Source organism: Aricia agestis, chromosome 17 (assembly GCF_905147365.1).
Source record: "Aricia agestis chromosome 17, ilAriAges1.1, whole genome shotgun sequence".
NCBI lineage: Eukaryota > Metazoa > Arthropoda > Insecta > Lepidoptera > Lycaenidae > Aricia > Aricia agestis.
This window is the reverse complement of record NC_056422.1, coordinates 574,938-599,471: the sequence shown is the minus strand read 5'-3', so window position 1 is coordinate 599,471 and position 24,534 is coordinate 574,938. Positions and strand designations below refer to the sequence as shown.

The following is a 24,534-nucleotide window of genomic DNA, read 5'->3' as shown; positions in this document are numbered from 1 at the left end:
TTTCTGTGCGATCAAATTTCAGAAATCAGGAAATAACTCTTCAAATAAAGACTAAGTTTTACTTCAAATCGAGTATAAAATCGATATAATCTGATAAAAGTTACCAAGTACATAATATATAATAATGAAGTTGTATAAAGTTGGCAGTAAGGCCACACCGAAGCGCGGCGGAAATTTCCCCAAATTGCTGGAAATGAATCAATTTCGCCAGGAAATAGGAAAAAGTGAGGTTATGTTGGAGTTGGTGAGGAAAATAGTATAGAGTGCATATTATATTTTTAGCTTTATCCTGATTGTATTATGTAAGTATAGTGAAATAATGATTAATTTATTAATAAGATAAGCGAATACGCGTGTTATTTTGATAGTCAATTTTGATAAAACCACCTGAATGATACACCTGTCTCTAAGAAAAACCTCGCTAAAATTGAGACCTAAGTAGACAACTCCCCCAAACACTACTTTTAAGAAGACAAATTATTCTTCTTTTGGTCTTCGGGCACTTCGGGTGCACAGTCGACAATAGATCTGTGAACCACTGTCGACAGCCAAGCTAAAAAGTGACATGTGACACTCTCAAGAAATTGAGCTGAGAAGTGGTAACTAGTTTTGTTGTCGAACATACATTGGCTGTCCGCTGTATATTCCTTACCAATTTCATTCACGCCTAAACCTCTGAACTGATTTTGCTAGAATTTGGTATGGAGATACTTTGAGAGCCGGGAAATGACATCAGACATACGATACTTTTTATCCCGGAAAAATGTAAGGTTCCAACTTCAACGGAGTTGCGGCCTTCATCGACTAGAATATAAAAAATAGCAAAAAACAAAAACAAAATTTAACGAGTATTTAATCGTTATCAAGAAACAGGATTGACAAGTGATGTCATACAAATAATTGATTTAATTATGGGCAATGGCAAACAATTTCTTGTGACTCCAATGCTTAACATAACTATTATCTGGTTTTATTATTTCACAGACGTCTATAAAAGGGTTTTGGCTGCTTTTAAACTTGGAAATATCAGCAATTATACGTCTTTTACTCTTTCCGATACTGTATTTGGTTCTAGATTCTACTTTTCGCTCGTTAAACCACTCTGTATGATAGCAAAAAAATCTTTAAAAACCTAATCTAGTCATATACTTCATAAAATTATGGTTTATTTCCATAAAATCATTTTTATAACTACAAAGGAAATATTATTAGTCGAACAAAACAACGATTTCGTCCAATTACAGAATAAACTTTCCTTATCCTACTAAGGAAAGTTTTTACAAACGTCAACAGAAATACAAAAACAGCAATCAAATAATATTAATATTAATTTATATCGAATCATCCGTAAACTGGTTTTAAAGATCGACCGGTTGTTCGCGTCACAATCGTTCTCAGAAACGAGAATGATAAGATAAGAGAGACTCAAGCGTATGAATTTGGAGAGCTACGTTATCCAATGGCGCTTACCTTCTAATATATCGCCAGCGTCCGATTAAAAAGCAGAAATGGATAGAGAAGTGTGAAATGGAATCGGTAAAGAATAAGAAATATGAAAAAAGTGTGTTGTATGAGCCGCGGCACGTAGACACAACAAAAAATGCAGGAAATTATGGAGTTTTTTTTTTTTATGAAATAAGGGGCAAACGAGCAAACGGGTCACCTGATGGAAAGCAACATCCGTCGCCCATGGACACTCTCAGCATCAGAAGAGCTGCAAGTGCGTTGCCGGCCTTTTAAGAGGGAAATGGGGTAATAGGGGAGGGAAGGGAAGGGAATAGGTTAGGGGATTGGGCCTCCGGTAAACTCACTTTTTTGTTGTCCTGAAAAAAAAATACGGTTTCTTCGCGACGAGCAAATCATGAGTAAGAGAATTTGCATCTAACTTAAAAGTTAGCCGCAAATTACTAAAGTATAGGTCTACCAGAATCTGATGGCAATTTTTGACAGCAGATTTTCAAAAAATATCCTATTCCTTGATCATTGGATAAATTTTTATATTTGCACACAGAATAAGCCGCTATAAGACAAACAAAGTGATCCTATAAGGGTTCCGTTTTTTCCTTTTGAGGTACGGAACCCTAAAAATGGATCAAAATGTTTTATTCCAATTAAAGAGAAAATAAATTGACTCTAGCAATACCGGGGGGCTAGAGTCAATTTATTTTCTCACTTTTTGCCATCAGATTCTGCCAGTAGACCTAAGCTATATTATGAGCGTGGATTGAATGAGGGCACTATTACACCAATTAGAATATCATAAAAACGTTGTCTTAAAAACATTTCTCGTCGGTTATTAAGTATTTCTATAACCGGGTATTTGGAAATCACCTGCCCAGCATGTGCGAAGATTTGTCGGCCAATCGATCATCTGGTGATAGCCGTTGGCAGATGTGTGCTGACGTCATCACCTCTACCTGACTGATGATGATGTTTTTAAGCAAGAAGGCGGTTACGGGTTGTATTGGATTGACTAAAGCGTAATGAAAACTACGTTCATTCCCGGGGGCCCAAATGTCATCAGTTGGATTAGCTGGCTTTAAAGATATAAAACAGGAGAAATGCTAAGTACTCACATACGGTTTTGCTCGATTGAGCAATAACGTCGAGCAAAACCAGCGGCTCGGGATTTCGTCCATACATTCAGCATTGCTCGATAGTTTTATTCTAAATCGATATATTTAATTCCATCGAGCCGGCTCGATGCGAGCCTTCGAGCTGACAGTTTTGCGGTCCACACAGTAATTATTATTCGATTTGGAGTAAAACTATTGAGCAAAACCGCATGTGAGTACTTAGACAAAGACAAAATATTAGTATGGAGGTGTGGGTTTTCTAGTGTAAGTAATTCATCATTCAGAGTTTTGTTTATAATACGCGTTAAATAAATTTCTGGCTGGGCGCCAAGTATAGAAAATAAACATCAAAATCGGCTTTTTATTTCCGATAGATAAGAGATTTTTTATGAATAATGTGCTAATGTGGTAGTGGTGCTAATAACATAGGAGGAATTAGAGCGTGCATGATGAAACTGATTGTACACTGACAGAGGAAAGTTGGGTCACAAGCCTTTGTGATGGCAGCAGTAGGCAGTAGCTGACCGGTCCACTGATAGAGAGAAATTTGGTTATTGACCTGTAGCTGCTGTCTCTTTCACAAGGACAAATATCTCGTTTCTAGTGTCAGACGACCTGACTTTAGAACAGTAAGTTTGGACGGACATAATATATGCGACATGCCTTATGCTAAAGTAAGTACTTACTTACACACTTAGTAGTTCTAGGTGCAAATACATACAGGCTTTCTCAAGAATTACTTGCATTTAATATATTAAAATATTGTGTTTTAGTGTTAATAAGAAGAAAGAAAACATCAGACTGAAAAAAGGGACATCTTTATTTAAGTAGGTTCTAAATATTAGAATAATATTAGAATATACCTTAGAATCTAATTACTGTCATATTATTATACTTATGTTATGTACAAGTTTTTTTTTAATTTAAGCTCGCTATGAGTCAAGAGATCATTCTAAAAAATATAACGATATGCTGACATAATATGAAGTATTAAGTAATAACTCATTGCAAACTTTACGCTAATTAGTAATTATAGTTAATCACAGTTCTTTATCCGTTTAACGGATTGACTTCATTGATGGTGTAAGTCTCTTTGCTATACTTCTTCATCTCTAGTTCGAAGATAATGTTGTTGATGGCTTGCTTCATGGTGGCTCTCGTCCTCTCGTCGTGTTTTCGAAGCGACATCGCGATATACTCACCGAAGCTGTCGCACTCGTCTTTCTCAATTCGTCTTACTTCACCCTCTCGTCTAAATTCCGGCTCTCGTCTGACTTCGGGCTCTCGTCTAACTTCGGGCTCTCGTCTAAATTCCGGCTCTCGTCTAACTTCAGGCTCTCGACTAACTTCAGAGTCTCGACTAACTGCAGATTGTAAACTAACTTCGACCAATCTCGGCGGAGACTTTATCGGATTCCGCGTCAGCCTTCTCTTCGTGTGTATCTTCGTCGGCTCATCGTAGAAGTCCACGAGGACGTCCGGCGGCTCCATCTTGACTTCCACTTCCGGTTCCGTCTCATGGTCGAAGTCATCGTCAGCCTCGTCGCTCGACGAGTTGTACGGCTTCCGCTTCGAGGGCTGCGAACAATTCAAACATTTGAGCGAAACGCGACCTCAATAACCGCTGCTGATAAATTTTATCAAGGAGACTCGGCGATCGTTTTACTAAAATATATGAAATTATGCGAGCTAGGAAGCGGCGATTCGCGACCTTACGGCGCGGGGATAGAGCCGGACGCCCGCGAAATAAAATCGGGGTCGACTATTATCGTGCGTCGAATTGGAAACAATTGGGCTCGAGACTCGAGTACGTTTGTGTGTCAGGGGCGACATCGCGCGCGGCAACCGACGACACTTGTTATATCAATCGATCCCGAGACCTACATGCACCATATCTTGACGACTTTGCGACTATCTGCAAATGGCAGAAGACTCAATCGAGCGATCGTCTCGAGCGGTATTGCAGGGTACAATTATTATTGTACAACTGGGTCTGAAGTTGTGTTGGTCGCAATTCATTGAGATAAAAGGGCTAAAGAAATGGGACGATAATAGCGTAGATTATAGAACCTCCAGAGAACTAATTTAGAAAAGTATCGCAATTTAAGAACCGATTACGACGGAGGAGTTCAAATAACCAAAATTCATAAAGATGCCAGCTCCATTATACAGCAAAATTACGTTAGATGCAACGAAGCTTACATATTATACATACTATTATACATATTATATTTACATATTGTACATAGTAAGTACGTGTTTAATACGTGTTTTAGTGTTAGTTTAGTATAATTGTATGTATGTTAGTCTATAAGGTATTTATAATATGGGCCAAGATGCCTGAGTTAAATACATTAAAAAAAATAGTAACCACAAATTTGGTAGATAGTTTTCAAATATTTTACTTCTTTTACTGTACCATCGAGGAAAATGATTTATAGGCAGTTGACGGACCTACGTCATGTGGTCGGCTTACGGCCGTTCCCAATATTTGATCTATCTCTGGTTTTGACATATATTTTATGTCAATTGTGAGCTATTCCTATCTCTAGTAGGGCAAAACCAGAGATAGATCAAATATTGGGAACGGCCGTTATTTCAATTCAATGTTAGCAGTGATCGGTCGGATGGGTTTGACTTAACGCGATCAATTTATTTAGATTCCGCCTAGGAATCAACTTCACTGATTTATTTTACCAAATATAGTTTATTTCTTACCACGTTGGCTGGTCCCGTGATATTCGGGATGTAGTTTGGCAGGAAGCTGAGGCGGTCGTACAGGAACCAGTAGGAGCGGTTACCGCCTCGCACCTTGCTCTTCTCTCGGCGGTAGGACGCGAGCACCGATTGCACCTTCTTCTTCAGGTCTGCCAAGTCGCACTGGAATGCCGCTGCCAGATTCTTCCAGGCCACGTACTTATCCCCCAAGCCACATCTATGTGCCGTCGGATCCCACAGCGCGGGCAACTGCTGGTATGCTGAAATGAGCTGTTCGACCTGCTCGTTCGTCCACTCCATCTCTCGATACCTGCGAAGGAGACAGTCTTTTAAAGGATGGAATGTTAAGGATATGCTATAAATTCTATGTGCGTACTTGCGCAGTGCTATATATGTGTCTGTTTTTCGCCAAAGTCTATCATATTATAATAGAGATCAAATTTCTTTTTTTTTAGTCTGGCCCCGTGCTAAGTACCTGAAGGACTTGTTTTACGGTTACCAGACAACGAAAATATATTTAATACTTTTATATTATACATATACTAGCTATTTGACCGAGCTTTGCTCGGTATTCGATGAAAATGACATTTTCTAAAAATGATTCCTAGCTAGATCGATTTATCGCCCCCGAAACCCCCTATATACTAAATTTCATGAAAATCGTTGGAGCCGATTCCAAAATTACCTACAATTATATATATATATATATATATACAAGAATTGCTCGTTTAAAGATATAAGATTTAAGATTTTTATTATATCATAAGTACCTATATATTAGGTTGGGGAAAAAGTATCTTCGAATTTTATATAAAAAAATCAAAAGGTTTTTTTATAAAGTTTATTTACAATTAACTAAAGTAATAGGTGCCATTTTGTTCGATAACTTTTTGCCATCTTGTTGGTAGGGACAAGATCCCATTGCTATAAAAATTTTTGGGCTTCTGATGAAAAGACTGCGACAAGTGGTTTTGGCAGTCCTCTTGTAATGTCAACCTGACACTGCCTAAGGAATTCTGCAGCGACCGAAACAGGTAGAAATCTGAAGGTGCAAGGTCTGGATTATACGGCGGATGCATTAACACCTCCCAGCAATACTTCCGTAATTTTTGCTGAGTGGCTAAATATGTGTGAGGTCTAACGTTATCATGGTGAAAAACCACACCCCTTCTGTTGATTAATTCCGGTCGTTTTCTCTCGAATTCTTGCTTTAATCTCATCAGTTGTTCGCAGTACAGTTCAGAATCGATGGTCCTGCCTGGCGGTAACAGCTCATAATGAATTCCTTCCAATCCCACCACACACACCTTGTTGCGAGTTAACCCGGGTTTCGCCACAGTCTGTGAAGCCTGACCGGTCTTTGACCACGATTGTTTTCGCAGGTGATTCTTGTCGTACGCGATCCACTTTCCATCACCAGTTATCAACTGCTTCAAAAATGGTTCGGTTTCATTACGTCGTAATAAAGAATCACAAATGAGTACACGGTTCATTAGGTTATTTCAGTGAGCTCATGAGGCACCCAAATATCGAGCTTACTTAGGTACCCAGCTTTTTTCAAATGCGCCAAGACCGTTTTGTGGTCAATCCCCAGTTTTTCAGCTACATTGTAACTACTTATATGCCGATATTCATCCACTTTTTCAAAAATGGCATCAGTTTTGTCCGTAACAACTAACAGAGCGGCCAGGGCGACGACGTGCATCTTTGATATCAAAATTTCCGGATTAAAAGCGCTTAAACCAAATTTGCGCTACTCTCACAGATACGGCATTAGTATAGGTCCATAAACATCACAATTTTTTTCATGGCATGTATTGCATTTTTTCCTTTTTTTAATAAATTTTAAAAATGTATCGAATTTCTTCATTAGAATCACACATTTTAACAATAAGAAAAACCGCTGACAGACAGACAGACAGACAGACGGACAGAGACAGACAGGCACACTTTCGCATTTAGATGTAAGTATTGTTAAGCGTAAGGCATAAATTGTATGTGGAAGTTTTTAAGTCTGTTTTTCGCCAGTCTCTAAGCGGTGTTACACAAGGACATCTTGTTGTTAGGGCAATATACCATTTATACTATCTTGGCAAATTTTGTTGTACGGTAAAGAAACAGTAATTGGTAGGTATCTGTTAGCTGAAGCTTCATGAAGGCTGAAGCATACGTGGAAACGGGGTAAGGAGAAGAAATAATTGGATGAAAATACTCGGTGAGCACGCATCATTTTGGAAATTTTGCTTCAAGGTGTGTATCAGATTTCTTTGAAGTTTGAAATGCGAAATCAGCTCCTGAACACAATTATTTCAACGCAATTATAAATAATGATAGCGTCGGGATTCCTGGATTTCCACATGTACGAGACGAGGGGAAAATTCTGATGGGATCACTTTTCTTTTGCCTTCATAATTGTTCGTGTGTAAGGTGAACTTGTCGTTTCTTTGTTTCTTACATGTTCATCGTCTACATAATTGCCAGGAATAATACGAGTACAATGAGTTAAAACATAAGAGAGAGATGTACGGTCTTACCACAAAAGATTAAACATCTGTTGAACAGTTTGAGATCATTTTGTACTGAATTTTTCTCTAATCAACTGCTCAACAGATGTTTAAATCTTTTGTAGTAAGACCGTATATGTTTACATTTGGTTTAAATGCGTCGTGCGCGAAAAGTTGAGGAAATTGTTACTAAATGATAAAGCAAAAGTCATACATTTTTAATGACTTTTTCTTTTAATGTAAGTAAGTTTCAAACTTCAAACAATTTATTTTGTGAATCACATTCACATCGCAACCTGTCTTGATTCTTGAAACATCTAAAGCCGGGTCCAGACGAGTGTAACGTGTAATGTAATTCACCGTGTGATGTAACACGAATTCTACGTGTGGACGGCACTACGAGCATTACATGTAACGCTCGGGGTTTATCCATCGGCTGTCGGTTTTCGCGCGAGCACAAAGGCTCGTTTGGACTATTCGCTTTGAGTTCGTGTTCCGTCCACACTGTTGACGCTAACTTTCACGTAATCTTACATTACGTGTTACACTCGTCTGGACCCGGCAAGAGCACATCCATTTGCTTGACGAAAGTCTTATTTTGTATAAATAGTCATACAAAATATATGTACATACTTATTTGTTTTATGTGTGCGCATTTTCACATTAAGGTTAATTTCAACAGACCCCTTTTTCAGATTCACGTTTTAAAACCCGCCCGCAACCATCGCGGCACCGCGCCCTATGTACCTGAGCTGCGTCTGCGGAGCGAGGTCCCCGCGACGCCCCTGTACATATCTCGCCTGCACTGGTCCATGGAGGTCGAGGACGTCGTCAACTACATCAGTAAGAAGACATCCCTCCACTTGAGGGTCGAACGTCTGCAGTCTCGCCACAAGGTCAACTTCAGTTCCTTTGTGGTGAGAGTACCGACGTATCTTCTGTCGACCTTTGAAGCGGAGGAATTCTGGCCGATTGATGTTGTCTACCAAAGGTTCCGGGGAAGACTCCGGAATGAAGCGCGTGTCACGTCGCCGATAACTCGTGATAAAGTGTAGTTATTAAGTGTATATAATTTATATGTATGTTAGTCATAAAGGTATATATTGTATGGGCCTATGTAGCCTGCTATAAATAAATAAATAAATAAAAATAAAACGTACGTGAAGTTGTACGTCGTGTCTCAGTGCGGTCTCACCTTTAATCAACGAAATGAAAGTACTGTTCACCGAAATGAAAATCCACCATTAAATTATATATAGTTAAGTCTTAATAAATAAATAACATTACACAATGAGTACCCAAGTTTAAATGAAACAAAACAATCAGTAATATTACATACTTCTTAGGTGTTTTAGCTTTTTTTCTCCAGTAGTATGCGCGTGCATAGGCGCGGTTTCTCTTCCGTATCATTTCAAGCTTTTCGGGGGTCATTTCATGTATTAGAGGAATCACTCCGGCGGCTTTTCTTCTCAAATATCTTTCTCTGTCTTTTCTAAGAAACTCTTCTCGCTTTTGCGGGTCCATTTTGATTTTTTTTTTCTTCTTTGTTCACATAAACTGTGTCTCCTCTTTTTTTCCTCTTCAGCTAATTATGGATCAGGGGCCATCCTAAAATAAATCAACATCGTCTGAACTAATTAAAGTAACAAACTGTAGAATTAATTTTATTTATTATGTTTTATATTATTTTTTAATTATTTTAAGTTGGTACAAACAGTCACACATATACGTATGAGCTTAAAGTTGATACAAATACCTGCTATACTTAATCGCATGAGTGCCATTTTTAGGTTTTATGTAAATAAACCTAAAACTGGTAGCTGTCAGCTTGTGACTGGGTCGATGGTTTTGTCAGCACGTTAATTCCACTAAAACGTCGATATATTATGTAAAATATTAATATTATGTCATGCTTAACTAAATTTCTTTTAATGTCGCGTCGTGTCTTAGTGCGGTCTCACCTTTAATCAACGAAATGAAAATAGTGTTCACCGAATTGAAAATCTACCATAAAAATATATAATATAATACATAGTTAAGTAATAATAAATAAATAACATTACACAACGTGTAATGCTATTAACCCAAGTTTAAATGAAATAAAACAATCAGTAATATTACATACTTCTTAGATGTTTTAGCTTTTTTTCTCCTGTAGTATGCAAGGGCATAGGCGCGGTTTCTCTTCCGTGTCATTTCAAGCTTTTCGGGCGTCATTTCATGTACTAGAGGAATCAATCCGGCGGCTTTTCTTCTCAAATATCTTTCTCTGTCTTTTCTAAGAAACTCTTCTCGCTTTTGCGGGTCCATTTTGATTTTTGCTTTTCTTCTTTGTTCACATAAACTGTGTCTCATCTTTCTTTCCTCTTCAGCTGATGATGGGTCAGGGGCCATCCTAAAATAAATGAACATCGTCTGAACTCAAAGTAAGACACTGTAGAGTCAATTTTATTTTAGTTGTTATCTTTTTTTGTTCATTTTTTATTTATTTTACGTTGGTACAAACAGTCACACATAATTAGTATGAGCTTAGAAAAGTTGATACAAACACCTACTAAATCGCATGCGTGCCATTTTTAGGTTGTGTAAATAAACCTAAAGGCCCCTTTGGCCTTTACACGGTGACTTTACACGGCGAAAATCGACTAAATGGCAATTCGGCATGCGGTGTATTGCCATTTAGACAGTCGATTGACGATTCTCGTCGTGTGGTGAAAATCATGCGGCTATAGTGACCCGTGTAAACCCCGCAAACTGCTGCCAGCAGCTTGTGACTGGGCCGATGTGTTTGTCAGCGCGATAACTCCACTAAAACGTCAATTTATTATGTAATCATGCTTATCATGCTTATCTAAATTCCTTTTACCGCGTCCTTACATAATGTTTCAAAATATTTTTTTAATCCTGTACTACAAAGTTACAAACACACTATAATAATATTATAGTATACAGTATACTGTATACTATAAGTAGTACTTATAACATACAAATAATAATTTCCATTCCTCCTTATTAAAGCAATATTGACAGTGATTAAAATGGTGGAATTATATTATCATAAGTCATTACGTATTTCCTAAATGAAATCACCGAAATGTACACAATTATACACGTCAAAGCGTTTAATAATACTACGAGTTTTTGGGCGAAAATTAAATCAACAGTTCTTGTTAGTTCAATTAAATATAATTATTTGATTAGTGCAAATGAAAACAAAGTTGTCCGGAGACACCGAAATAAAATACTCACTTTTTTAGCTAGAACACACAGTGCCAACGCGACGAACCACTAGCACCGAATGCTCGTGCGGAACTGGCGCGCGGCGCGGCGCTCGAATTCAAAACGCGGTCTTTGTTCTCGACTCATTTATGTTCCTTTTTCACCGTAATGAAATCTTAATCACCGAAGTGAAAAAAAAAGATAAGCGAACACAAACATAAATACATACTTACGTAATGTATGTACTTATGTATGCTACATGTATGTTTGAAATTCGGCACATTCATTTAGACGCTGATATAGACTAACATATTATACGATAACTGGGCAGTTCTGCAAATATTACATACGTATATTTGCAGAACTCGCTCCTTATCTTGAAGTCGGTTAAAAAAAGTAATATTAAGTAAATAAGACATGAGTAAGTATAATAATGATTATTATTAATTACACAAACTAAACTAACTATAAAACATTATTTCACCCCATAAAGCCTTTTATAGAGCCATTTTCATACGGGCCGCTTAAAAATGCGTGTGGAAAATTCATCCATTTTTAGGGTTCCGTAGTCAACAGGGACCCTTATAGTTTCGGTCTGTCCGTCTGTCTGTCCGCGGTTTTGCTCAGAGACTATAGGACATACGAGTACAAAGCTGTAATTCGACATGAATGCACATATTAATGATGCCGATAAAATGGTATAAGTATATAAATTCTTTTAAAAAATTTACGGTAGGTACCTCCCCTAGTCCCCTACACATTAAGTGGGGATGATTTTTTTTTCGCGTCCACCAGACCGAGGACCGAGTGGTGTCGTTGAATAGGTTTTTTAAAAATATTACTAGTATTCAAAGATCATTTTCCGATTTAGGGATCCATTTGTGAAATATGAAGTTTGAAAGTGGAAATAATAGTTAGAGTCAAGTGTCCTTCCCTTCTACCAGCTAAACGGTTGCTTCTGGAAATGTGAACAAATTCACGGGAGTAGCAAATATGCTGAATTTAAAAGAAAAACTATCACGGCTAAGAAGACTTCATAAGTTATTGAGTAATAGTCGACCAACTAAAAACAATGTATTCGGCGAAGTAAAAAGGAACTTTTCGTTCAAATTCTTTTGAACGTAACTAAGATTATTATAACTAGTATTATTAGTCGTGTAAAAGACGTTATAAATGTACATTCATTGACCATACAAAAATTATCAAACACTAGCGGTACTACGGAACCCTATGCGCGTATCCCGACACGCACTTGGCCGGTTCTGTGTTTTGTACTTATTAGCAATAATACTTAATAGGTAGTAGGTAGGTACCTACTGCAAATGCAACTAGCGTTTGCGTTGCCAACTTTTTTCACAAAAAATAAAGTAAGTTTACCTATACTTATCAGATCTCTGAAGTACCTATTTTAGTATAAACCACAATTTTAAATAAAATTGCATTGAGTTAAGTATACTTAGTACTTATAACTCAATGTAAAATTGTGTAAGTACCTATGTATTTTTCAAAAATACTTTGTAAGTCTATTTGTAAGTACTTACAGTTTACATTTAAATACGAGTACATTTATATTGGAGGTTCCCGCAAAACTTACTAAAAATTCAATAAAATATCTGAGTCATTTAACTCATAATACTTTTTAAAACACTATAGTTGGCAACCTTAAGTGCAAGTCAAGTAGCATTTAGCCTACAGATACTAAAGTTCGTTTGAAGAAATAGAAGTTAGTACCTGTAGATAATAATAATTTAAGTTATGCTTCTCAAAACATCCTAGGTTCAGCTCACACTCACGCTGAGTCGCAGCGACGTGACGCGTCATAAGGCGAATCGTGAATGAGTGTAGAAGAACGCGTGTCGTCGCAAGCTTTCATATCAGAATTTGTTTTTAAAAATATACAAAATAATATAATATAAGTAAGTACATATTATATTGTAAAACCGGCGTGAAACAGCGCTTGCGCTGTGTTTCGCCGAGTGAGTGAGTTTACCGGAGGCCCGATTCCCTTCCCTATCCTCCCCTATTCCCTTCCCTTCCAATCCCTACCCTCCCCTATTACCTCTAAAAGGCCGGCAACGCACCTGCAGCTCTTCTGATGCTGCGAGTGTCCATGGGCGACGGAAGTTGCTTTCCATCAGGTGACCCGTTTGCTCGTTTGCCCCATTATTTCATAAAAAAAAAATACAAGAATATGACGCGTCGTTTCGACTCTGCGTTAGTGTGAGTTGAGCCTAAGGACGTGGTCATAGGGGCGCGCCTGCACGGTTTTGATAAAAATGTTTGAAAATAAACTTTAGGTAAGTATGTAATTTAGCATAGAATCTCAAATTGCTATAGCGTAAGGGAAAATCCGCTCGCGTCTGAACGCACCCTTATACTGGTATACCTGTGTATGTGGTGCTCGTCGAAGTTTCCGGAACGTTACACACGCGCGCGCGAGAACATTCGCCGGCGGGGCGAGCGCGGGGACTGCGGCCGTTCGCCGCTCGGCCCCCCTCGGCCGCCCTCGCCCGCGCTCGGCTACGCTCGGTTACGCTCGGCTCACATCGAAGGACGGCGAATGTTACACGATGTGCATGCTCGAAGAACCAACTCGATAAATCTATTATAAAATTCTCCTGTCACAAACTCACAATGTTAGTTAGTACTTAGTAGTTAGTAGTTACCGTACTCCTCCAAATCGGATTTACAGATTTTTACCAAATTGTATACTTAGGTACCTATATTATAAATAATATTTTAAGTGCATATTCAGTAGGTCTGAGAATCGGTTTCTGCAGTGGTCCTCAACCTTTTTTTCATGCGGGCCACAAACATATTATTATTATTGTTTTGGTCTTGGTAGTTGGTGTAGCAGGCGGCCGGCGCGGGCGGGTCGGGCCGTAATTAAAAATTGTAGGGTTAAAAATAACATTCTTTAATATTAACAATTTAAAAGTGGAAAAAATTTAACGACTATCTCGTAGAGTTTACGTTATTTTACCGGTGGGCGTGAATTTCAAAATCGTTTAACATCACGCGGGCCACAAATAAAGTCCCTGCGGCGCGCGGCGCGGCGGGCCGCATGCGGCGCGCGGGCCGCGGGTTGGCGATAGCAGGGCTATTGGGTACTTTTTATATTGATAAGTGCATTTGTTCAATAAATAATAGTAAATTATTACTACTCGAGACTGACGGCGACCATTGTGCGATAGCAGTGGACGTTGTCATGGTGCCATACTTAAATTTAGTGACTTCAATAAAATAATTAAGAACTACATTACAACAACAACAACAACTACAAATAATTTATATGGAAAAACAACGTCACTTAGTATTGAATGCACCCAAAATATTCTCCTTTCTTTTCGCCTTTGTTTTATTAGTGCCACAATAAAAGCGTGCTTTTTACGCACTTTAACACGCACGTCGCTAGGCTAGCAACACCGTTACCAACTAAATCTAAAAGTCTGCGGCTGGCAGCGTACACGATGAAGTTGTCCAGTTACATTGTGAAACTACACTATTTACTATTTAGTTTGTACGATAGTCGGCCAACTTGAAATTGTATATGTGCGGTGGCCCTTAAGTAAGATGCTGTGGTATCGTTTATCGTGTCGTGTCGTTATCGTCGCAGTGTGGAAACGCCCAACGCAACGCAATGCTTGGTCACATTCAACGTAATCTATATAGCAGCAGTGCCCTTAGTCGCCCGCGAGCTCTTCTGCGCGCTAGACGTACGACGATTATAATAAAAACCAAATAAAAGTAACAAAATGCCTTGGTGTGTGCTACGATATTGCAAAAATAATTCCAAAAACGTTTCCAAATCCGACGGTATAGCATTTCATCGGTAAGTATTCTTATTTTAAAATTGTTTTCAAATAAAATACGAACATTTAATATTACTACGCAAAGACGAGCGCCATTTTGATTTGACATAGAGTAGTAGATTCAGAGTGAAAAGTAGGCAGAATACAGATATATAATAATGATGAGACGACGATGAATGAAGTACCGGTAAACCGGGGTGAATAGAATTGAAGGGGGCAATAGGAAAAAAATCTTAGGATAAGTTTTAATGTTTTTTGTGGCAAACCACATCCCCAGTAAAAAACCCGCAACTTTATAAATTTGTTGATATCATTCTCCTTAGTCTGGCAAATTTTTATGTGTGGCTACATCGCTAAAACTGCCAAAATTTAATTTCAAAGTTGACAACAAAACAAGTCGTTGTAGACGAGCGAGTTTGAACATCCGTAGTTCAGTGAATTTTGGTCATAATAGTTTATAGTTTTCTTCAAATTACTGTCACTGCTGTTATAATATATTTTGATATAGTTATTAAGGTAAGAATATGCAGCAAGTAGGTATACAAAATTGATCTTATTTCGTAAGCCTTATTTTCTTTAAATTTTTGAGGTGATTAGATACACGAAAGGGGTGAATAAACACGCCTGAGAGGTCAATAGGCACGCAAATATGGTTAATAGACACAGCTTAGGGGTGATTAGTTACGAAAGAGGGGTGATTAGCCATGATTATGTCAGGGCTGCCACAAAGTTTGTTGTGGTTATCTACAGTTCAAATTTCTCTTTTAGTTTTGTTTTCGTGGTACATTCTAAATTTACAGCATTTAAATTCATTTTTATTATTGATGATTTCTATTTGAAATTATAATTTTACTTTATACTAATAAATAATTAAAGAAACCTTCTTGAGTTCGCTTGCCTTTATCCAACAAAGAATAAATAGGGAAACTGTAACGAGGCAGCCCTACGAAATTTATCCAATCACCCCTCAGGTGTGTCTTTTGTCCCCTGATAAGTAGTAATTAGAAATTACGTATATTTTCTGTCTTTTTTCATTAACTACAAACATATTCGAAGAGAAACAAATTTATATCAATAGTTTGGCCTCAGACTCAATATATACACGACTAAAAAAGTGGGCATCCGTTCTGCAACCTTACGAAAATAATTACAAAAGTTCGAAGACCTATCTATTCACCCCAAATTACGGTACTCACGTAGACGAGTTTGTATTTTGGTAATATAAATATATAAGTATATAAGTAATAATACGTGTACACTGTACATTACACATGAGTACATTATAATTGTATTATAATGTACGCATTGAAGTAATTTAAATAAGGTAAGTATCTAGTGGCCTTTGGATCCATACTTATTATAATATACCGTAAAACGGGGTGATTAGGAAAACCGGGGTGGCGAGAGACAAAAGTAAGAAAAACTTTACGTAGTTTTTTCTACATTGAAAACACATAAAATATATAGGAATTTTGTATTTTCTTAAAATATTATGTTCGTCTGTTTATATATATTATTTTTGTATGTTCAACGATCACTTCGCCGTTTGTGGACCGATTTTCAAATTTTTTCGCTATTGTATCGGGTTTAATCCAAATTTGGTACCATGTTCATAAAAAGGTGACTTGATGACGGAATCCATAAGTAATCGAGGGAATTTCTCGCTATTTATACCAAAACCCCATTTATCTGGATGCAGGGCCCGATCTAGGGAGGGGCAAACCGGGCAATTGCCCGGGGCGGCAAAAATGAGGGGCGGCAAATTGAGAGCGGCGCGGTGTCGCATCGGTGGCCTTCGTACGCGAGTCCAACTCGCACTTGGCCGGGTTTTTGGGGCGGCAATTATTATTTTGCCCGGAGCGGCGAAATAGCTGGATCGGGCGCTGTCTGGATGATATTGTGATTTCGATTCATAATGTGCTGGTTGATTCTGTATCGTACATTCGTGAGTTAATCACTGAGTTAGTAGTCCTTAAAGCGCCTGCCATTAGTGCTTTTACCTTAATTTAATTAAGGTAAGGTCTGTACTCTATAGGTCCATACATACTTTAAATAATATTATAAATGCGAAATTAGTGTGTCTGTCTATCTGTCCGTCCGTCTGTCCGTCCGTCTGTCTCTGTGTCTGTTCTTTTCGCGCCCAAACCGCTGAACTGAACCGATTTTACTAAAATTTGTATAGGTATTTTTGTGCTGTAATATTTTTGTCTTTTTTTTTTAGGTTTCCACGTCCAAGTAACGAAAAACGAGAACAGTGGATCAAGTTTGTCCAAAATAATCGCAGCGAAGAGACGTGGCTTCCTTCAGATTATAGTTATATATGTTCGTTGCATTTTCGTGAGAACGATAAATATATTACAAAAGGGGGAAAGACTTATTTGAAAAAGTCTGCAGTACCATATGATGATGTAAGTATGAATATTTGAAAGTACGGTTTTAGGCTGCCTTCACATAACGTTGCAAGCACTGCGGCAGCAGCGCTGCAACCGCGCGACTTCTATACGTGGGAGAGCCATGCTTCGGCACGAATGGGCCGGCTCGACCGGAGAAATACCACGTTCTCACAGAAAACCGGCGTGAAACAGCGCTTGCGCTGTGTTTCGCCTAGTGAGTGAGTTTACCGGAGGCCCAATTCCCTTCCCTATCCTCCCCTATTCCCTTCCCTTCCCATCCCTACCCTCCCCTATTACCCTATTCCCTCTTAAAAGGCCGGCAACGCACCTGCAGCTCTTCTGATGCTGCGAGTGTCCATGGGTGACGGAAGTTGCTTTCCATCAGGTGACCCGTTTGCTCGTTTGCCCCCTTCTTTCATAAAAAAAAATACAAATGACAGTCGCGCGGCTCTCTTTTGTAAAGAAGTCGCGCGGCTGCAGCGCTGCTGCCGCACTGCTTGCGACGTAATGTGAAGGCGCTCTTAGCAATTATTATTATATTGCCATCATATTAAGCTGTCAGTCGTCACTTATATAATATAATATTTTGTTCATTTCAGAAATACATAATATCTACTCATGATGCCAATGAGCCGATTTCTGAATCTGTCAGTGAATCAGAGTCAGTACTCGATACCCCGAGAGAAATAATCCTGAAACATACAATTCAGAACTTAACGTTGGCAAAGAAAAGGATAACCGTTAAATTTAAGAAGGTACAACGGCAGAATAGATATCTTAGGAAAAAATGTGAATCCTTGAAAAACCTGGTCAAATCATTGAAATATAAAATTTCCAATAGGCGAGAAGCTGATTCGTCAAAAAGGCAAAAGCTGAATGAATTTCTATTGTTTAAGGGAAAGTAAATAAATAAATGTAAGTATAGTAAAAATCTTTGTTTTATTTTATCCACTTACTCAAATAGAGTCTGTATTCATTCGAGTGTAGGCACAAAACTGTGTCACTTCTGCGGTACTGATCCATAGCAATCACCGCCCCGCCTCCCACCCCGCTCATGCCTCAAGTGCGACATGTTTTTTGTTTCAAATAGCATCTCTATTTAATACGTAGGTAGTACTTATATAACTCACATCTCAATGCTCAATGCTTTGATCGAGTTTTACATTGATTTGAATCTAAATACATATTATTATTACATACTGAGCGGTCATTTAGATAACTAGCTGTTTGACCGAGCTTTGCTCGGTATCCGATGAAAATGACATTTTCTAGAAATGATTCCTAGCTAGATCGATTTATATATACAAGAATTGCTCGTTTAAAGATATAAGATAGACAAGGATTGTCATTTCCTTTCAAACGATTTTTCCAACGTAAGTAAGTATATGACAAAGACTGCAAGACGTCCTGTCTTTGTTTGTTAGTATGCGTGTCTAATGGTAACAGCCCATCAGGCGATTCGTCTGCTCCCGTACCATAAAAGAAATTGCTCGAAGCCTGATGGCAATATGTCCCGACTCCCGATCGAGGGACGGACCCCAACCACTCAACACTTGCGGCCGAATTTACGGGACACATTTACGATTGCAAAATAGCTCCCCTAAAGTATTAGGGGGGAGGGGGTCCTTTCTTTGTATACTAGGGTTGCCAGGTTGCCGACACCCAAAAAGCCGGACAAAGTAATCAGCCGGATGTTTCTAACCTTCCGCCGGAACTTTCTAAATTCTCAGTAGGTATAGTAATACGTTCGGCAGCTCGAGTACTTTAGTGCAGTGTTTTTCATTCTTTTTGATTTCGCGACCCCTTTACAGTTTGAAATATACTTGCGACCCCCTCGTGTCATAGAAAGCCAAAGAAATAATTTTATTAAAGGTCTACCTACGTTGGGTAATGATTTTTTTTCTAGTGTGGTATATTTATCTATTATAATTTATACGTCAGCTTTTTCTTTCTGTCGGCGACCCCACGTGTAAGGCTTCGCGACCCCCTAGGAGTCGCGACCCATAGATTGAAAAACACTGCTTTGGTGTTTTAATAATAAAAAATGATAACATCTAAAATATTTTTAGTTTTTACTTCTTTTTAGTAGTAAAAATTGTATAAAATTAATAGGATTTTCATATAAAATAATATTATATTCCAAGGTCAAAAGCCGGACTCTCTTTCATTTTGGCCGGATACACAATCCGGCTTTGTCCTGGCAACCCTACCGCAGCCATGTGTTTTCGTATCAGTTGACGACGTATGACGAACAATAAATTTTTACGCGCGATGCTACTTTACGGTGTTTTTTTCCGTTTGATGGTAATTTTTACTTGTTTTTCCCTTAGCGGCCTAGTAGGGAGTACCCTACTCGCGTGGGCGTACGGACGAAAACAACTTTAATTCTATTAAGGCGAGGATAAACCCTAATTTATTATTCCGCGACTTCCGGTTTACCTAGTTCCAATATAATAACGAAGTTTTAAAAAATATGAGTTATAAAGCACAATATTTAAAATACCTTAAACCATAAACATTTTAATAAAACGTAATACTTTGGCTGTAATTATTTTACAAACTCACCTCCGATAAAAATCTATTTCATCGAAATATAAGTATTAACTAGGATAATAATTATACATTTTATTTCAATAAATTGTTAGTAAATCTTTATTAAAAATTCTTTAACCGAACAATTTTGTTTCTTAATGTTTATTTTCAAAGATATTTAAAAAAAACATGAAAAATAGAGAAAATCCGCTGGAGTGACTTCAGTTTTATGCTAAGCTAAAATGAATCTTATTGCGATGCGTATACGCTTGGTCTTTGGTTGTGTGCAAAGTTATCGTTTTGGATTGAGATTAATCCCCGCCTTAAGTACAGATTATTTGTTGTCACTTGTCAGCTTGGGCCGAAAACGGCAGAAATATTTATCACAGTGGTGATAATGACAACCGTTTAGCTTATTTGTTATTTGTTAGGACTTATGAGTTATGAGTTATGACCTATATAAGTCCTATTTTTCTCATAATATGTGTACAACGCTTAATACAGCAAACTAGATTATAAACATAATATCATAATTCATAACGTCATTGATCAATATTTTCTTAGACCTAGGATTTCGTAGTTTTTATAGCAATAAGGTTGAAACTTAAAAATAATGTGATGAGTACTTACTTACGAGTTGTCAACTCTCCCCATGTCTTCGAGGAAGAACCTGCAAGAATTTAAATCCTCACCTTAATTCTAAGTAAAAACCGTAACCCGAATTCGCGATTTAAAAATATATGTTTAGCCATAGCCCATAGCTAAATTATCCTCATTTCCATACACGACACACAGACAGACAACACAATATCCGAGCGCTAACATAAAGAAAGTTAAGTACCTATATAGGCTATAAGCACAGGTCGTGTGACCTAGTTTAGGTACTTAGTAGTTAGTACCATAAAATTGTTTACCTATATTGAAATTAAGATATTATTGTAACAATAACTGTCAACAATGTAAACAATGTACCTATGCCTATATTGTGAACATCGATAAAGATTATTATTACTTATTATTATTTGATTAGCAAATTTAGAGACACCTCATTGAATAGGATTGAGAGTAGTTTAGATATTGCGGAAAAAACATACATAAAGTGCCAAAAACGTTACCCTTCTCGTCATTGTCGGGTATTGAAACTATTGAACGTCTACGCGCCGACAATGTGTCCCCAGCCTTATGCCGTATTTCCGCCTCGCGCACTCACGATCGGTCGGTCGGCTCCGCGCCTCTCCGCGCCTCTCCGCGCCAGTGCGGCGCCGACCGCTCAGCCGAACGGACCGAGGCGTTTTTTCCGCGCCATCACGTGCATTGCGCAAATTCCAGTATTCCCGAGAACTGTGAATTGTAAAATAATTTGAGTATTCTATAGTGTCCATAGCGCGTATAAAACGTTTTCGTACTATGTACACAAATACGCGTTAAATCCGCGCCCGTTAACCACCAACTTTCACAATCCGCTCGACCGGCGACTTCAGGCGCGATGTACAAGTACATCCACACGGAGGCCGTGATCACCGAGGTCCGGCAGCGGCCCGTCCTGTGGGACCCCTCGCACGTCCTGAACAAGGACCGCGACACGCGGATGGCGTCCTGGCAGGAGGTGTACGAAGCCCTGTATCCCGATTTCAATGAGTTGGAGGACGCCAAGAAGAAGGAGATAGGTGAGACATCATCTAAATTCTTCTTCTAAAGGTACCGTTCTGCGGGGCTAAAATGGTCACATTTAGCAATTCCTCTCAATCAATTCAGCAAATGAATTTTCAAAACTGTCAAACTGACAAATGTTAAATCAGTACGAATTACTAGACATGTATTGCAATTTGCAAGAAGATTTGCATTTTGCGATCTTAAAAAAATGAATCATAATATTATGATTCATATCATGATTCTTCAAAGCGACCATTTTAGCCCCGCCGATCTTTGCCGCGGCTAACCGCGACCGACAAAAGTTCGAATGAAATTGCCACTTTATGATCTAGGCTATAGGGTTCATTTTACACTACACCACTAGCTTTTTGCCACACACATGTCAGTAGAAACCACAATAAGGTAGAAACCTATGGCATAAAGTGGCAATTTATTTGAAAGTCGGTCGCGGTTAGCCGCGTCAAAGATCGGAAAGTCACTTGAATAATTATAAGTAATAATTGTAGTACTTATACACAGTAATAATATCTTTAATGTATAGTGCAGCGGGGCTAAAATGGTGACATTTAGCAATTCCTCTAAATCAATTCAGCAAATGAATCAAGCAGTCAAAACTGTCAAACCGACAAATGTCAAATTAGTACGATCATGGGCGTACACAGGTCAGAACCTGTGTACGTGTAATTTGCCCCCCCTAGCCCAGAGGCTAGGGGGGGCAAATTACCCAGGTTCTGGGCCAGGGGGGGGGGGGCCCAAATTACTCAGGTTCTGGGCCAGGGGGGGGGAAATCAGATTTTTTTTATAAGCTAGGTGTTTATGAAGAATAAAAATTTGATGTGGGAGAGCCATGCTTCGGCACGAATGGGCCGGCTCGACCGGAGAAATACCACGTCCTCACAGAAAACCGGCGTGAAACAGCGCTACCGCTGTGTTTCGCCGAGTGAGTGAGTTTACCGGAGGCCCAATCTCCTACCCTTTTCCCTTCCCTCCCTCCCTCCCCTATTTCCTTCCGTAATAAGGGAATAGGGGAGGGTACGGAAGGGAATAGGGGAGGGCCCTATTCCCTTCCGTACCCTCCCCTATTACCCCTTAAAAGGCCGGCAACGCACCTGCAGCTCTTCTGATGCTGCAAGTGTCCATGGGCGACGGAAGTTGCTTTCCATCAGGTGACCCGTTAGCTCGTTTGCCCCCTTATTTCATAATAAAAAATAAAATAAAAAATGTAGTTATTGCAAACAAATGGCAAAAATCGTTTTCTTAATTTTTAATTTTTATAGATAAAAGTACTAGATAATATACTTAGTAGGGACGACAACATGATCCAGGGGGGGGCAGCTGCTATATATATAGTGATCTATCAAAGCACAGCCCAAACCACTGGACGGATCGGGCTGAAATTTGGTATGCAGGTAGATGTTATGACGTAGGCATCCGCTAAGAAAGGATTTTGATAAATTCCAACCCCAAGGGGTTCAAATAGGAGATAAAAGTTTGTAAATAATAATACTTCTTAACGCGAGCGAAGCCGCGGCCAAAAGCTCGTATAATATATACAAGAATTGCTCGTTTAAAGATATAAGATTAGCAAATAAAACTGTCATTCCGATCCAATTTAGATTTTAACACTACTAGAAATAATAAGGGTACTAATAAATATTATATTATCTTATTATATAAAATTCTCGTGTCACAATGTTTGCTCCCGTACTCCTCCGAAACGGCTTGACCGATTCTCATGAAATTTTGTGAGCATATTGAGTAGGTCTGAGAATCGGCCAACATCTATTTTTCATACCAAAAATTATTTATATGCCAAAACAACATTTGCCGGGACAGCTAGTGTATTTATAAAAGTTCCAGTGATATCTAAATCTTATATTATCTTGCAGGGAAGATGATACAGCAGCGGTGGAAGACGGCGAGGGACGCCTACATACGCTCCAAAAAGTACCAAAAGAAAGGGATTAATAAGAAGCACTACGGGTTCTCAGACGAACTGCGGTTCCTGGACAAGATAGAACAGGGACAGGGCGAGGCAGACTCCAGCAACGAGGCAGCTACTCCCAACTATGTGGAGTGCGTCTACGAGGACAGCCGCACGCCAGATGCAACTGTAGAAATCAAAGTGGAACCTCACGAATTCGACAGTTCAAATCCTTCGATTCAAGACCCAGTGGGCGAAACTCAAGTCCAGGAACCGTTCACGCAATCCGGTGTCCAAACGCTGGTTTTGCAGCCTTTAATTCAGAAACCAGAAATCCATGAACCAGAGATAGAGAAAGAAGACGATGAAGACGAAGAAGTACCTTCCAAGAAGCCTAGACTTGTACGAAAAAGGAAACTTTCGAATAATATTAACGATAATTTCCAAAAAGAAATGATGGGCTTGCTCAGAGAGAATTCTAGTCTACTGAAGAATGACGATGTGGCGTTCTGTTTGTCTCTTCTGCCGATAACGAAGGATTTCTCCGTTCAGCAAAAGCTGAATTTTCGCATCGAGGTTATGAAAGTAGTAATGAAAATTAGTAAAATGTCGAACCGACAGGAGAAAAAGTCTGAGTCTGATTCATCTATGGAGTAACTAATAATAATAATTATAAGGCCGGTATAACCACTCAGACTGAAGATTTGTAATGTGTCGTTGTTTTTGTAAGCTGACACAAGTAAGAGTAGCAATAGCGAATTTAATGTCATGTTGTGTATCGTAATATTCTTGTGATTTTGTATTTATTTGAAATATAATATTTTAAAAAGGACATTCCAACGACTACAAGATTTTTGACCAGTTTTATAACTTCTATTCAAAGCCGTAATATGTAGACTCCATTAGACTCTCAAATCTAAATACATAGTATCGAAATAAAGAACATTTTTTTCTGATGACCTTTGATCTTTTGTCATTCATTACTCAATTTACCGACTTGTATAATATAACGCATATCAGTGTTCATGCTCAACATCATTAGCACATAATACGAGGTGTGTCCCGTCGCCGTGGACTCTGATTATCATGACTAATGACTGATGACTGATGACTAGCACTGACACGACTCCGCCATTATGTTACACATTAAACTGACCGTCACATAATTGATGTGCAGTTAAAGAACTAAGGCTGGCGTGGAGC

At 38.6% G+C, this 24,534-nt stretch overlaps 2 protein-coding genes and 1 long non-coding RNA gene across 7 annotated transcripts; 2 read left to right on the top strand and 1 right to left on the bottom strand.

The window, feature by feature from the left end:
- Positions 1–3,482: 3,482 nt before the first annotated feature.
- LOC121735568 lies at positions 3,483–20,418 on the bottom strand. 5 transcript variants are annotated; one of them, XM_042126421.1, is made up of 4 exons: positions 20,385–20,418; positions 9,924–10,193; positions 5,295–5,604; positions 3,483–4,154 (listed from the first exon to the last, which is right to left on the bottom strand). In XM_042126421.1, exons 2-4 carry the CDS (start codon positions 10,190–10,192, stop codon positions 3,627–3,629), a joined length of 1,107 nt encoding a protein of 368 aa, XP_041982355.1. In that variant the 5' UTR covers position 10,193; positions 20,385–20,418; the 3' UTR covers positions 3,483–3,626. The 5 variants fall into 5 exon arrangements, with proteins under 5 accessions (XP_041982355.1, XP_041982354.1, XP_041982356.1 ...); XM_042126420.1 differs by lacking the exon at positions 20,385–20,418 and adding an exon at positions 13,404–13,508; XM_042126422.1 differs by lacking the exon at positions 20,385–20,418 and adding an exon at positions 11,048–11,066.
- On the top strand, positions 14,662–17,945 carry LOC121735570. The gene is made up of 3 exons (XR_006036882.1): positions 14,662–14,849; positions 17,051–17,237; positions 17,822–17,945. It is a non-coding gene; the product is annotated as an uncharacterized LOC121735570 (long non-coding RNA).
- A 603-nt stretch (positions 20,419–21,021) lies between the features above and the next one.
- Positions 21,022–24,232, top strand: LOC121735307. The gene is made up of 2 exons (XM_042126090.1): positions 21,022–21,421; positions 23,297–24,232. The coding sequence occupies exons 1-2, from the start codon at positions 21,241–21,243 to the stop codon at positions 23,986–23,988; spliced, it is 873 nt and encodes a 290-aa protein (XP_041982024.1). The 5' UTR covers positions 21,022–21,240; the 3' UTR covers positions 23,989–24,232.
- Positions 24,233–24,534: the final 302 nt, after the last annotated feature.

What these genes read in the sequence shown, in the direction of transcription:
- LOC121735568 (XM_042126421.1), bottom strand. Translation starts at nt 10,192, where the DNA reads ATGGCCCCTGACCCATCATCAGCTGAAGAGGAAAGAAAGATGAGACAC. An exon ending in AAAGCTAAAACATCTAAGAA is followed by an intron (nt 5,605 to 9,923) that starts GTATGTAATATT and finishes TCTCCTTCGCAG; the next exon opens with GTATCGAGAGATGGAGTGGA. An exon ending in TCACGGGACCAGCCAACGTG is followed by an intron (nt 4,155 to 5,294) that starts GTAAGAAATAAA and finishes AATTGTTCGCAG; the next exon opens with CCCTCGAAGCGGAAGCCGTA.
- LOC121735307 (XM_042126090.1), top strand. Translation starts at nt 21,241, where the DNA reads ATGTACAAGTACATCCACACGGAGGCCGTGATCACCGAGGTCCGGCAG. An exon ending in CGCCAAGAAGAAGGAGATAG is followed by an intron (nt 21,422 to 23,296) that starts GTGAGACATCAT and finishes ATTATCTTGCAG; the next exon opens with GGAAGATGATACAGCAGCGG.